The sequence below is a fragment of the Seriola dumerili genome, unplaced genomic scaffold (genome assembly GCF_002260705.1).
Source record: "Seriola dumerili isolate Sdu_G_001 unplaced genomic scaffold, Sdu_1.0 BDQW01000079.1, whole genome shotgun sequence".
NCBI classification, from domain to species: Eukaryota; Metazoa; Chordata; class Actinopteri; order Carangiformes; family Carangidae; genus Seriola; species Seriola dumerili.
The window spans coordinates 2,114,857-2,129,220 of record NW_019174334.1 but is presented as its reverse complement, the minus strand read 5'-3'; the positions used below and the strand labels follow the sequence as shown (position 1 = coordinate 2,129,220).

Genomic DNA, 14,364 nt, shown 5'->3' with positions numbered 1-14,364 from the left:
AGCAGAACAGGTGAGGATGAGACAGAAACGCAGCTTCTCTGAGACAAATGTACACATTTAACAATCGCAAAGAAAAAGGAAGAACTTTGATGTTCATTCCCAGTTTTAAACAAACCGATGTGCTTTGTGTTTGGCTGCAAGATATGCGACACCTAATACTAATATCTTGCTGATATTTATTGTTTAATTAACGTTGCTTTCTTGCCTGTTTGCATTATCTTATAATTCCATTATTATTTTACCATTTGTGCTTCAACTGCTATAGTTAGCCTTGTAAATATGTATCTTTTCCGACTGCACTTCTCACAGTGTTATTCCAGGTCACATCTGCCAATAAGCGGACTCGTAGAACAGGGGCGGGGGCAGTGAGAAGGCAAAAGCACAGGAGTGATGAGTGAGAGAGCGACAAAGATGAAGTCTGCGATGTTAGTGATACCTGTTTCCAGATGATTGTCTGCCAGGCTCCGCTCCGCAGCACTGAGAGACAAGGACAACAGAGCCATCAGTCAGCCTATAGAGCAGCTCTCATACAGTATTCATAGCGACTAAACTTTTGTCTGGGGCTGCATGGCCTGCGCTATAGTGAGTGACAGGCAAGAGCCATTCACTCAGCCATGAAAGGAAAACAAAACCACACAAATAGATACAAGCACACTCATGGAAAAGTGCACATACAGTTGATGCACACTAACTAGCACACACATGATACCTGTTGTCTTCTTCTTGTTGACGGTGTTGTCTGCTTTGTGTCTTTTCTGTAAAGACGCAGATGAAGATGCATTAGCTTTCAAGAAAACCGTTAGCTGTCCCTCTCTCCTATGTGAAACATTTAAAAATGAGTTAAAAGCCTAACCTAACTTCTGACCATGTTGCAGGTGTATTGTACTCACATAGTCCTCTATGATCTCTTTGATCCCGGCCACGGTGAGGATGAAGATGAGTGGGACCAGCGTGGTGTAGCGACCGGTCGGTGATACATCAGGGATTTGCTGAAGAGAGTCAAAGAGAGGCAACAATGAGAAATCATTGCTGAGGGAGAGTGTTGAGCACATTGAAGCACCCATAAGAGACCATCACAGTTGTTACTGCATTAGACACATCCATGCTAGCTTTTCAGGATAACTGGTTCAGCTTGCACAATGATACTGATAACAGATCTATTGAGATAAATATTGTTTTCAACATCCCAATGTCTGTTTATTTCAAAACACACAATGCAGTGGGTTGAGCCATGTTAGCACAATGGGAGCTAGTGCAATTTTCTGTGAAGATCACAGAAGAAAAAATAAAAACAACTTCCCCTCATCTCCTCCCATCCATGAAAAAGGAAATATCACACTTATCAGGTAGCAACTTCAACACTTTGTGAGATTTACCATCTTACTACTTACTGTCTTCTGTGAACCAATTCTTCTTAATCTTTAATGTTTTTTAGTTCATAAAAGTGTTAAAAGCTGTCATAAAGATACACTTGCCGTGAGGAAAATGATGAATACAAGTAGTATGCAAACAAGTAAATAAGTAATATCTAATCAACTCATACTGATGTATCAGTGCTCATAAAAAAAAGAAAAGTGATTTTTTTTTGAATGACACTTGTATTCTGTTCACTTTGGCCGAATCTTAAACTTTTTTCATCCAGAGAACCTCTCTCATCTCTCAAAAATCCATAATACAGTATTTCAAAAATAACTGGGCCTGTGGGAACACTGGTAAGTTTTAAAAAAACAAGACTTTTCAAGATCTATTTTTTAAAAGCCTGTGTGGGCCACAGAACCAAACTGTAGCCAAACAAACAGCACTCTGAAGCCAACAGCGCTGACAGCTGTTGTTAACGTTTTGTGCGTGGGGTTTACCTGCATGAGTGCGATGAACAGGAAGAAGGCGTTGGCAGCCCGCCTGATCTGCTCATACAGGAACCGCGGCAGGAAGGTGAGAATCCCATACTTGGTGGTGCTGCAGAAGAAGGCAAGAAGACAGGAGACGTTACACTATGTTTACATTTAGACAGGAGGACGCAGAGCCAATGAGTGAATTTAGTAAAAGTTCGAATTCATGCATAAATTGTGAGCTAATGATTTTTTTTTACCTGAAGCACTCGAACAACATTACCTTAAAGGCTAAACAGCAATAAACTCTATTTGGGTTTTAATATTGTAGCACAAAATCAATATATAATAGAGCCATTATGGGATGCAGTCACATCATACCTATAAATAGACCAATATTTTGAATCTAACAATCTATATTTAGGCTCAAAGCTCCAGAAAACAGGCGCAAGAAACCTTGGCAAACTTGACCTATCTGCCAATCAACTTTATTGATCAGACAACTGTATTGATTAGCCTTGTTATAGCCAGGAGCTACCGTAAGAGCTTTTAGAGAGGCTAAAAATAAAAATGTCAACTTTCAAGACAAGGCCAGCCTGTTTTTTTCCTGTGTGGCTTGAGTGAAAAGTAAGAGCTTCTGCAATGGCTTTTGTTTAATGGAAAGTGCGTGTGTCTTTGTGTGTTTGTTTGTGTGTGAGTGCACCATGTGCATGCAGTGAATGGCGAAACACACACTTCCATCACAGTTCAGAATCTCCTAGGAGATGAACCTGTACCCACTTTTTCCGTCTGCCTAGCTCACACAGTCACAAAACTACAAAGAGCAGGACATTACACACAAACCAGCACATCAACAGCTGTGAGTCTATCACACACACACACACAGTATCCTGACCCTGATGCTCTGCCTCAGAGTTAGTGATACTACACCTATGATCCTACAGATGAAGCTGCCTTAATCTAATCAAAAACAAGTGATACTAGACTCCGCAGACACACAATGACAAACATACATGTTTTGACTGGAACAGGAAAAAAAACAAGTCTAAAACATCTGGCTGTGTTATTTTTCATACTATAGATGTTCAACTTGCTGGCGGTGTTAACAGCTGTTAGCAGCAGGGGTGATGCTCTCCTGCTGCTGTGTGGCTTTGTCGTGTTTTCATAAAAAAAAAGGTCAATGTTCTTCATACACTTAAGGCCAAAAGAAAACACTGGGCTGAAGTCAGAGAGGAGTTTTCCCTCTAAGTGAAACAACACAGGCAGGTTGATTTCCTGGAAATGCAAATGTTTGTTAAAAAAAAAGAAAAAATTGAATTTTCTTAGAATAATGAGCAAGATACTTTGCTGCATTTGTGCGCAGGAGAGCAGCACTAATGCTCATGTTGTTTAAAAACAACTGCATACAATGAAATATGGAAGTCAAGGACATAAGGAATGGACAGGAGGTGGGTTGAGTATACAGATAAAAGCTACAAGGCTTTAATCTCAGGAAAATCAATAAGGCTATCGAACCTTTCAAACACAAACTACAGAGTTACAGGAAAGCAGGGACATCAAAGGGCACACCTCCAGAGCCAAATGCCCCCCGACTCTCCAATCAACATGCAGCGTGGGCAGGACACTACATGTGATCCAATCAGATGAGCCAGGAAGTACCCGCTTTAATCTTATTTGTAGACCTGAAATAGGCTCTTTTAAAAGTGAAATTGAATCTCCTGACAATAACGGACCGCTGCACGTCAACTGATCAACAACCCGCCTTCCACTCCCATGAACATGAACCAAGTGCTCCGTACAGCGCCAGCAACAGTTTTATACAGGGGTGAAATTACATTGGCATCTGACTGAATCAAAAATAAAATATGACTTACTATTCATGACCACAGTCAAGCCCATATAACTACATACAAGCAGGAATTTCCCTCAAATGTTTAGTGTCGCATTACGGGGGGGGGGTCACCAAGAGACACCAGCACACAACGCATGAAACGATCTTATGGAGTGTGGTCCCAGATTTGTGGTCCACTTCTTCTTGCTCATGCCACAGAAGGTCATGACTAAGAATAATCACACATCCAACCACTTGACTGAGAGTCCTGAGAAATCAGATCACAAAGCTTTTATCTCCTGTGAAATCCACGGCTACTCATTCTACAATGCCTCCCTCACAGTTTGTCAATCAACACAAACACGGACTACACCTTTGACCAAACGTCGCGACACTTTCTGCAATTTATGTAAACACATGTAAGCGTAGTTAGATGACTTGTATTGGCAGCTTTAAATATACATGAGGATGTACTGATTAATCAACACAGTGATGTTGAGTTGATAAGCCGAGCACTTTTTCCAACAGTGATTTTCAACTGGACTTCAGGCACACGTCAGCCTCACCCTTTGGGAATACTGAAGAGTTGCAAATAATTACTTAATAGGTGATTTATTAAACAGCCTTGTTGATAGAGTTTCTCTTGTAAAACTGTAGTAATTGTAGAAGTACAGCAACATTCTTTATATTGTTGTGATTTAAGGTAAAACTGAAAGAAAAGGGAAATGTTTAAAAAGAAAAAATAAACATAACCTCAGTGGTCCAAAGTCTACTTGTAGCACGTGTTATGAAAAACATACGAACAGGGTGTAATGACCTTCAACCTGGTGACATGGGTTTAAAGCTCCTCTGAGAAAAAGTCATTTGTATGACACTAAGAATAGTAATGAAGAGTGTATCAACCTTTGTAGTAAGCACGACCAGGGGTTTCATAAGTCCGGTGACATGGATATTTTGCTGTTGTTTGTTAAGCACTGACTAAAACCTTTCGGGAAACAATTAAAACATCAAATGATCAACATGCTCTGCTGACAGCTCATCACATAGGCTATTATTTTTGCTTTCAGCGCACACCCAAGTGCAAATGAAGTCACATGACATGCATCACAGCAAAAAGCTGCAGTTAATAGGAGACCAACTTGACACCTACCTGACATGGTTGTCGCAGAACTTGGTATTCTGTGGCCGGTTGAGCAGCACCGTGCGCGCCGTGGCGTCTACGGGATCCGCCTGGGAAGTGGTCCCGGACATCTCATCATCTGCCTTGCGGTAACCGGCGGACGAGCAAGCAGGTCCTGCACCGTTGGATTGATGGGAGAGAGGTGAGGCTGAGTGAGTGCGAGTGAGAGACAGAGAGACAGAGATAGATAGAGAGAGAGAGAGAGAGAGAGGGAGAGGGAGGGAGAGAGACAGAGACATAGACGGGAGACGTGCTTTACAGTTCAAAAGCGAAGGCGACCAATTAGTACTAGAGGCTACTGTATATACTGTTGTATGCTGAAGCCGGCGATACAGTGACGTTTCCCGTTATAAACAGCCCCCCTTGTCTTTCTGTATTATTATGCAGGTACCGTCGATGCACACAAGCGCGTTTTGCGACGCCCACGGGACCCCCCGCGTATAATGGATGTGCTGAGGGATGCACAATGGCGAACAAACACACCGGGTTTGTCTGTTTTATCTGCACGTCAACTTGTCCATATAGAACACAGAGAAGACCCGACGCACATCGCAGCTGTCATTAAGCTACAGGCACAAATTATCCCACAAAAAAGTGACAGAGGAGGATGCAACACGCTCCTTATCCTGCAGACTCCCTGCCTATCCGCCCGCCCTCCCGCCCGCCTGGCTTTGTCATCTCCAACCATTTTAAAGCGTCGTGATCTCCGCTCATTCACCCCCGCATGAGCTCCGGGACTGGGACATTATTCATCCTCGAGTGCGCCTATAATAACAGCAGAGTACGCATGGTTCTGCAGGGACATTGTGGGGAAGTGAAAGCAATGCAAACAGGTCTGGACGCCACAGTTTACCCAGCTGGTACAACAACGGCGAACCTGGGCGAGGACAGATGCAGCAACACTGCCGTGTCTCCTCTCTCCTCCTTCGGGCTTGCTGAAGAAGAACCTCCCGGCCCTAGTGAAAGATACTGGCCCGCCGAGCTCCGAAGCCGTGTCATCTGGCCACCTGCCGCCCCAGGAAAGCCTGTATTCGGCGCGGTTTGGACGATCTCCCCCGCTCACATTTGATGCTGAGCTGCACAGCGCTGCCAACTCAGACAACGAGAGGAAGCCATATGGAGCTCCTTCGGTGCTGCGGAGGGGCAAAGCCGGGACTCCGCTTTTAAAGGGCCAGAAGCCTGATATCGCCTTAAGGTCCTGTGGTTAGGCGCACACATGGGTCAAATGACATCCCTGAGGCAGAAGCCATGTATCAGGAGATCATTTCATGTTGCTGCCACTCTCACAGTGATTGCCTGTGCAACAGCGCAGTGTCCACTTACAACAGGTTTCTGTTCTCCGCATCTTTCCTGTTGGTTTGCAGATCGCGCCATTCTGCATCTCCAGTAAAGCAAAATGCAATCATATCTAGAATGCATTTATCTGGTAAGCCACAGGTAAGCTACTCCAAATATCCTGACAGTCTGATGATACGCTTATACTTTTCCACAATGCCTTCTATGCAGTTGTTAATTCACAGTGAGCCCTTCTGCATCACTTGAGATTATTATATGAATCTAATTCTTACTTGTATGGAACTGTGGTGTTTCTTGGGATCAGTGCATTGTGTGTGTTGTTCTGTGAATCTTAAAGTGAAAACAACAACAGACTAACTGCATAAATAATTTGGAAAACAATAAGCACAGGCAGGGTTTAGCAGATTGAATTTCTGAAACTCTATTTCTGCAGAACTACGATCCTACAACAGAGGAGTCATTCTCTCCCCTCATCCACCAATTAGGTTAATGTTGTTATGTGCCACATATCCTTCTTGTTCTTAAGAAGACGAGGAACTGTAAAATGGCCAGACATAAACCAGTCAGACTGAATGTGCCATCATCACTACTGGCACATCAGACTTCCACTCCAGTGAAAGAGACATGAAGTGGCGTGTGTTTATAGAAAACAGCCACGATTATTTCATTGTTTTGTCTCATTTATTAAAGACAAACTTTCAATTTTTTTTTTTATTATAACATACATCACTGCCATACATTTACCTCTGCAAAAGAAACCTGCTCTAGATTTTGAGAGCTTAAACACTGTTTAAAAACCTAACTCCAACCTTGGTGTAGTGCTATTCCACACCAGACCACAACATGTCTGTGCAAGGCAGAGAGCAAAGGGCAAAGTCTATCCAAGCAAAATGATAATGAGTACCCTATCTCTCATCTCTATATCTCTCACCAGGCTATTACCTCTGGACCTTACAGAGCTATAAGTCACTTCACGCAGCAAATGGCACTGAGGTCAATCAAGATAGCAAGTGTAAGGAAATGATTAAGGATGATACAAGGTTAAAGGTAGTGAAGCTCAATGTACTGTAACTATAATGTCATCTTTCTTTCCTTATATACATTTCTTTTTTCATCATGTGTTATCTTTTTCTTTGCTGTTCATTTCTGTGACCCCCGTCTCCCCACTTCCACTTTTTAACCCTCGTACAGTCCAAGCAGATCAATAACGGCTTTCTCAGCAGCACACTTCGACTCTGATTCATCTCTGAGGAGATCAATGCCTCTGTTACTCATCTCTGATGGAGTAGAGGCACAGTCACCTCCGTAACTCATTACTGATGTGCCACTGATGAGTCAGCAGCAAACCCCAGCAGAGCACAGCCAGGTCAATTACACTTGAAGCACCCAGGCAAGCCGAACAGGTACCATGGGTCTGATAACCTGCTGCCAAAGGAGGTAAGACTAGACTGATCCTCTCTTAACACACACCCTGATCTCATACCCTGATACTACCAGCCACCCATTTGGTTGCTGAGGCTTAACATCCCACTTTTTTTTTTAATAAACATTACCATGCAACTTCCATCTATTATAGAGAAGCCTAATGGCTCTTCTACCATCTTTCTACGGTGAATACCTACGGAGTTATAAGAAGCCTATTAAACCAAATGCATTTTGCACAGTGGGTAGATAAAACAAGCTGTAAGCATAACAAGGGCAATGTAGTCTGAAAATGCAAACAATTAAATCCATCAAACATGTAATTTGAAGAAGATGATAATCACCACAGGCTTTATATTATCTTAGAGTGGAGCATGAACTTTGTGTTTTGGGCTGAACCCAAGGTGCCCTGGCCTGGTGCCAAACTTTCACGGTTAAAAAGCAGGCTAGGCTACTAAATAATGAATTGAGACAGGCTGTATAATTCATCTACATTTTCCAGCATGGCAGAGCATATTTCACCACACAGCCTGCCTTCGGTGCTGTGTCCCATGCCTCCGCTCAAGAAACAACTCACATATCAACCATTATCACAGCGTCTCCCCCAGCGGCTGAGTCAATAACGTGACTGCCAGAATTGTGTTTTAAATGGCACACGCGTAGCTTTTGTGATGCTCACACATTTAAACCAGTCATTAATCCAATCGAACAGAAATGCACTATCCTCCGAACGCGCAGCCAAGAGATGAAATGAGCCAGAAAGGAAATAGCTACTAATCATAACATCAGTTATAGTAGAATAGCTACAATTACCCCAGCTGATGAAGCACTCCCATTCCCACAAGCCACATTGAGGACAGATAAACTGGCTGTTTTGTGTATTTACATGATCTGTCACAACATTTTCAATGCAATTGCACTTGGGCAGCTGAATGTACATGGCAAATCAGAGTATGCATATTTCAAGTTTTTGGTGTCATTGCCACTTAACAGCGAGGTCTCAGGTTTTTATCCTCTAACAGCCACAGACCCTATCAAAGTGTTCTTGAGGTAAACACTAAACCGCAACCATCTCACTTATTTCAAGAACTTCAATTAACGAACATGAAACATCTTCCCCCGATACGCCTCTGTCCAGCCCCCAATCCGGCTGTGTGGTCAGGAGAGCATTACCAACAGAGCGTCGTCCGCCTGGGTTACCCCTGCGTCCCATGGTTGTCCTGGTCTCTGAGGTGATCTGCAGGCCCTATTTGCAGGTCCTGGTTGACCCGGTCCCAATTATCCCCAGTGGGTCCATTTACCACCATAACAGAGTAGGAAGTAAGGCGAGAAAGCCTCTTACGAGCCAAGTGAGAGAGCCTGATAATCCCCTCTGTGTCTGCTCTGCAACTTCACCTGCTGCTAATCCATAACCTGATAATCCTACAGGTGAGACTGCAACACGCACACAAACACGCATTACACTAATGTATGCATATGCACATATACATACACAAACACATTGACAGTGCAATATGGACACTCTCTCACACACACATACACACAGGTGAACATACATCTTTTAATGGCAAAAAAACATGCAAGGCCCCAACATGCAGCTGCTCCCCTGCCCCCCTCTCTAAACCCAGCTCACGGTGTGTATGTGTCATACATGCATGCAGCAGCGTTCATGTACATGTCTATTCAGCCATGCCATGTGTTGTGTTCTACAGCATGCATACGTATTCATATTGAATGTTTTGCATAAAGACTCCAGTGCATATCGATCTGCCTTCATCAGCATGGTCTGACATGAGTGGTCACCCCACTATCTACAAGCACATGCAGTGAGAGGGTTAATTCCTGTTAAGCATTCATCACTCCAGGCCCCAAGGAGCTACAGATTCTTCAGGGTCCACAGTAGTAACAGTGTGTCTCAACCTTTTCAGACCAGAACCAGAGACATTCAGTAACTAGACATCGTAGCTCTTGAGGGCCGGGGGTTGGGAGACAGCTGCTCCTAGCCGTTGCGCATGGCATGGCCACATGCACCTTGGAACTCGGGACACAAATTGGGCGTCATTCGGTCTAATTCGAGCAAACTCACTTTTGTCAAACCTGTCTGTGAGGCGGGTGCGCATGGTAGCGCCGGCGCCCTGGCCTGGGTCCTGCAGTTCAGAAGCCTCCTGCCTAATGGTGGTCAACACTAACTGTTCTGTAGGTGCCAGAGAGGCCGCGGCAGGAGAAAACAACACACACAGGACAACAAGTCAATATACACGTACCGCACACAACACATCTATATGTCAGTGACTGCACTGTAAATGTGTTTGTATGTGCCCGTCACTGCAAGATGAGATATATGCCTGCATATGAAAGATCTGATGGTTACACATTGAAATGGACTTGACCAAAATGCTTGTAGCTTGCCCAGGAGCGCCCCCCTGTGTCCAACTCATGTAAATACCTCTGTATTGCTGTAATTTATTAGGCCTCTATCTCCCAAATGGGATCTTCAGTAGCTTGGCAGCCATGACGACCAGTCACTATCTTGCAAAACAGATGTATAGTTGGCAGTTGGCTGAGCTGCATGACTCACATAAACTCAACCCACCAACACTGTGACAAGATGTCTCCTTACATTTAAATACGGATCATGTAGGCTATCCAAGACAATTTGCAGAAACTGTGAGACAGTTTGTTTTTCTTTCTATTGTTACATAATTCTGAAACAACCAATTTGCAAAGTATCTATGTGTGTGTTTGTATTTATGTGTAAGAGATGCTCTTAGACACATGGTCAGAGTTTGAAGCACTCACTATTTATGGTCATAAATGCAAACAAATAAAATGATTCCTCTGTGGGTGAATGTGTTTGAGAGAGTGTGAGTAAATGTGACAGATTGGTAGCTGCAGACGTCATCACCAGGGATGTTGCAGCTCGCTAATTGGAGCAAAGAACCAAGAGGTCAGGCTCCAAGAGATTACAGTAAAGGCAATGTTGAGAATCCAGGAGGGAGCACATGTACATACCGACTGATGCTGATACTGGAGTGCTCCATTCTGTGCTTTAAATATGGTAGTGGGAAAACACTGTGATACAACTTGTAGACTCCATGAAACCAAAAAGAGATCCATTAATGTTGCTGAAAGTCTCACATTAACTGCTTTAATATAAATAAGAAGAAAACTAGTGAATCTCATAATTGAAGTTTTGCCACATGATTAGGTCAATATCACATAACAGACATGTAAGACAAACAACTAACAACAGCGCTGTGATACATTGTGAGGCCCTCTGATATTCTATCTAAACAAATATGAAGTGAAAATTATATACTCTTTGCACTATACTATCAAAAGAGGTATCCTTCTACCTTTTGACATTGGGGCTAAAAGCTTTTAACCTTTGATCTTTCTTGTGACAAAAATATGCTTCCTCAGTGTCAAAAGATCCAGTTGTTTATCCTCAACAAATAAATATGTGGGAACCTCTGGCCTGAAGACAACATGACCTAGTGGGCGCTCATCTCTGCTCACAGTTTGCCCTGCTTTCTATTTCTGGAAGCTGCAAGAGGCATGCAGCCACACACACACACACACACACACACACACACACACACAACAGCAATGCAGTCCGACAGTATGTGCCAGTCACTATTAAAAGCCACTGAATGAGCCAGCCACATCTCTTCCAGGACAATCTAATCTGATGTCTGTTTGCCATTTGTGAAATCATCCAATGCAGTCAGTTGGTCAAAGGTCCATCCTCTTTCCAACTCTGAGGACAAGATGAGGTATTTGCTGCCAATAAAGTGGAACTGCAGTCAACACCATACAGTTTGTCAGCATGGTTGATATAGCAACAAACACAGGCCATGTACACAACAACCTGAACCATACCTTCCCCAGGCTCTGGATGTGGAGGGCCTTCAGGTGAGGTGAGACTCAATTCCGGGCGGCTCAAAGTATGGAGCGCGCTTTAGACGGTCACGTGGTTTTTAAGTCGGCGAGGTAATAGGCTGTTCTAGGACTGATCTATAGGAGCTTGGGTTGGACGTTTGAAAAGCAAAATAACGTACATTACTTACTAATATAGATATCAACTAACATAAAGAGACATTAGGCTAATAAATATTCGTATTTAGGCGAGTCAATCCATAACAAAATATCCCATATGATGCGACTCAGGAGGTAAAGATGGGCTACAAGAGGCTGTTGCAACAAAATTATATAATACCATAATGATGCCATGGTGAATTGAGTACATTCCATATATAGTGATAAGGTCATACAACGCATTCACATTCATCTTATCAAGAATAAATATGTTGTTATCCTTTCTATCGTGGTGTTAAGGCACAGCACGGATCCCTATAAATCAAGATAATCGATATATATATAAAAAAATACCTGGTTATTCAAAGGGCAGAGTGTGCTACCTGAAGCAGGCACCTGCAGTCTGCTTGCCCTTGCATCCCCAAACAGTGCCAAAAAAATGAGTGGGACTTGAGGATAAATACCGGTACACCAAGTCACCCCACATGCATGCCGCAGTCCCGGACAACACCGATTCGAGTTATTATTCCAAGCACATACTAAAATACGCATGATTATAGCTATATAGGCCGCTATATCCCCAGTAAGGCCTATTTCAACAATGACATAAACACGACTTTACATTAACAGGTCACGAATTAAGCGGCGGGCGGAACCCTGGTTGAGAAAAGATTTAAAATGGTGTTTGTTTGTTTGTTTTTTCCAAGCTTACCTCCCTCGCTGTGTATCTTCTTGGCTCTCCGGTTGAAATACATCTTGCTGGTGGTGAACGAGTGTCGGTGAGGCTGGGGCGACGAGGCCGGAGCGGTGGCATGCTCATGGCTCACCGGCAGAGCAGTGAAATGCTGCTCCGGGCCCGGGCTGCGGCCGTTCCTGCTGCTGCTGCTCACGGATCATTATTTCTCGGCTGGACCGCGGAGGTGATGTTGTAGAGGACGGCTTCAGTCAGCGTCAAGTGACACGCAGTAAAAAATAAGCTACTTCCGGTCACTGCTTTCATAATAAGGTACGCTAGAATAAAGACAAGGGGAATCTGATCAATTTCCAATGTAATTAATTCATATACAATTTTACCCGTCAAGATCCGTTTCCCAGTTTAATTATCTTATGGTTTAACTGTAAATAGTATTAGGTATATCTTTATGTCTGTCAGTTATGATAACATCCTACACCACAATTAATAGAACCTTTCCTAGGTGCCACAGTTTTTTAAAATTTAACATTCAAAAACAACAGCCCAAAAAAGAAGAAAAGGCTATAGGAAACAGGTCACATCACCATAGATCTGAAGACTTACACAAATATCTGAACTTCATTTGTATCACTATATTATTTTCACAAATGGGCTAATTAGTTTTATCTGACAGTAATAGATCTACATTTTTGAATTATGTCCTTATGATCAACACATACTGTATCTCTATTTGTAGGATATCACGTTCATTATACAACTCTATAAATAGTTTAATAATACATTCACTTCTGATGTGTACCTTATGATACACTTCTGTTTTGTTAGTTGCATTAAACTAGAGCTGAAACAATTAATTGATCAATCAATTAGTGGAATAACAGAAATATAATTGGCAATTATTTGATCATGCCAAACAATTCCTAATTCCAGCCAAATAATTGGTTGATTTTGCTTTAATGGAGTTAATGGAATATCTTTTGGGTATGGACTATTCATGGTACATAACATGATGATGTCAACTTGTGCTTTAGGAAATGGATAAGGGGATTTTACAGATTAAATAATGAATCGATCAAATGACAAAATAAGCAGAATATTAACTAATGATAAAAAATAACTGTTAATTGTAGCTTTACATTAAATAAGTAAAAGAGTGCAAATCACGGGTTTAAGAAATGACTTGTAAACCTTTATTTTGAAGGGCTGCTTTGTGCTATCCCTTCTGGCTTTACAAGTCTGATGCGCCGCTCAGTTGAGTCAAGGGAGCGCGCATCGGATGATGAGCTGCGTGCGCACACTCGATCTTTGTACGTAAAACATAGAACAACATAAATAAGACCTTATTAGAAATGTTCTATAATCAGTTGTTCACGGTTGAAGAGCTAGTGGGCGAATATTTGTATTTTTTTCCAGACAACAATATATATATTAAAAAAAAAATGCATTGCAGTTTTTATTAAATAATTTGCCTTAGAGGAAACGGATATTTAGCCCATGCTAACGGTAGATAATATTTATGTGACATTTGCTAATGTGCAAAAGTAATTTATATAACTTTGCTGACCAGCGACACAAGTAAAAATTCGGGTCTAACAGTAAATGTTAAAATTTCTAACAGTACCACGAGTTAACCAAACTCACCTGTCATCACCATCGCCATCCCCGGTGTTTGCTAGTACTAGCTAACATTTTAGCCACTACGAACTACTGGTCATACCAGAGCATGTGACATAGCAGTCACCTAAACCTGAGTATAAAATTAGCAAAGGTGTGTTTTTGTGCTTATAAAGTAAAATTTTCTTTTGTAGAAAACAGAGATATGTATGACTACTGAGATTAACATCTACTGTACATTCAGTGTTAAACACTCACCCCAATGGCACCCAGTGTCACAACAAAATAACGCTACCAAAACATAACATAAACTTATAAAAATCAAATCTGCAGGACACGCCACTTCTCCTCTCAGTATTCGCTCAACTGATTTTTTTTCACACATATTTTCGTCCGAATATGGCTACATACAGAGATCTTGTTAGCCGTTGACATCTGTCCCTCAAAACTTCCCACAACT

The 14,364-nt window shown here is 42.3% G+C and overlaps 1 protein-coding gene across 10 annotated transcripts in view; it reads right to left on the bottom strand.

Moving 5' to 3' along the window:
• Positions 1-12,508, bottom strand: part of atp8a2 (ATPase phospholipid transporting 8A2) — a 48,860-nt gene extending 36,352 nt beyond the window's left edge. For 4 of the 10 annotated variants that reach the window (XR_002665074.1, XM_022744195.1, XM_022744198.1 and 1 more), the window contains exons 1-7: positions 12,309-12,508; positions 9,645-9,752; positions 4,811-4,955; positions 1,857-1,956; positions 891-989; positions 710-755; positions 437-477 (exon numbers count right to left, since the gene is read on the bottom strand). Coding sequence is in view for 9 of the 10 variants with exons in the window: in XM_022744195.1 (XP_022599916.1) it covers positions 437-477; positions 710-755; positions 891-989; positions 1,857-1,956; positions 4,811-4,955; positions 9,645-9,752; positions 12,309-12,351 (582 nt within the window). In the remaining variant the exon portion in view is untranslated. The other 6 variants (XM_022744197.1, XM_022744199.1, XM_022744202.1 and 3 more) reach the window with 6 other exon arrangements.
• Positions 12,509-14,364: the final 1,856 nt, after the last annotated feature.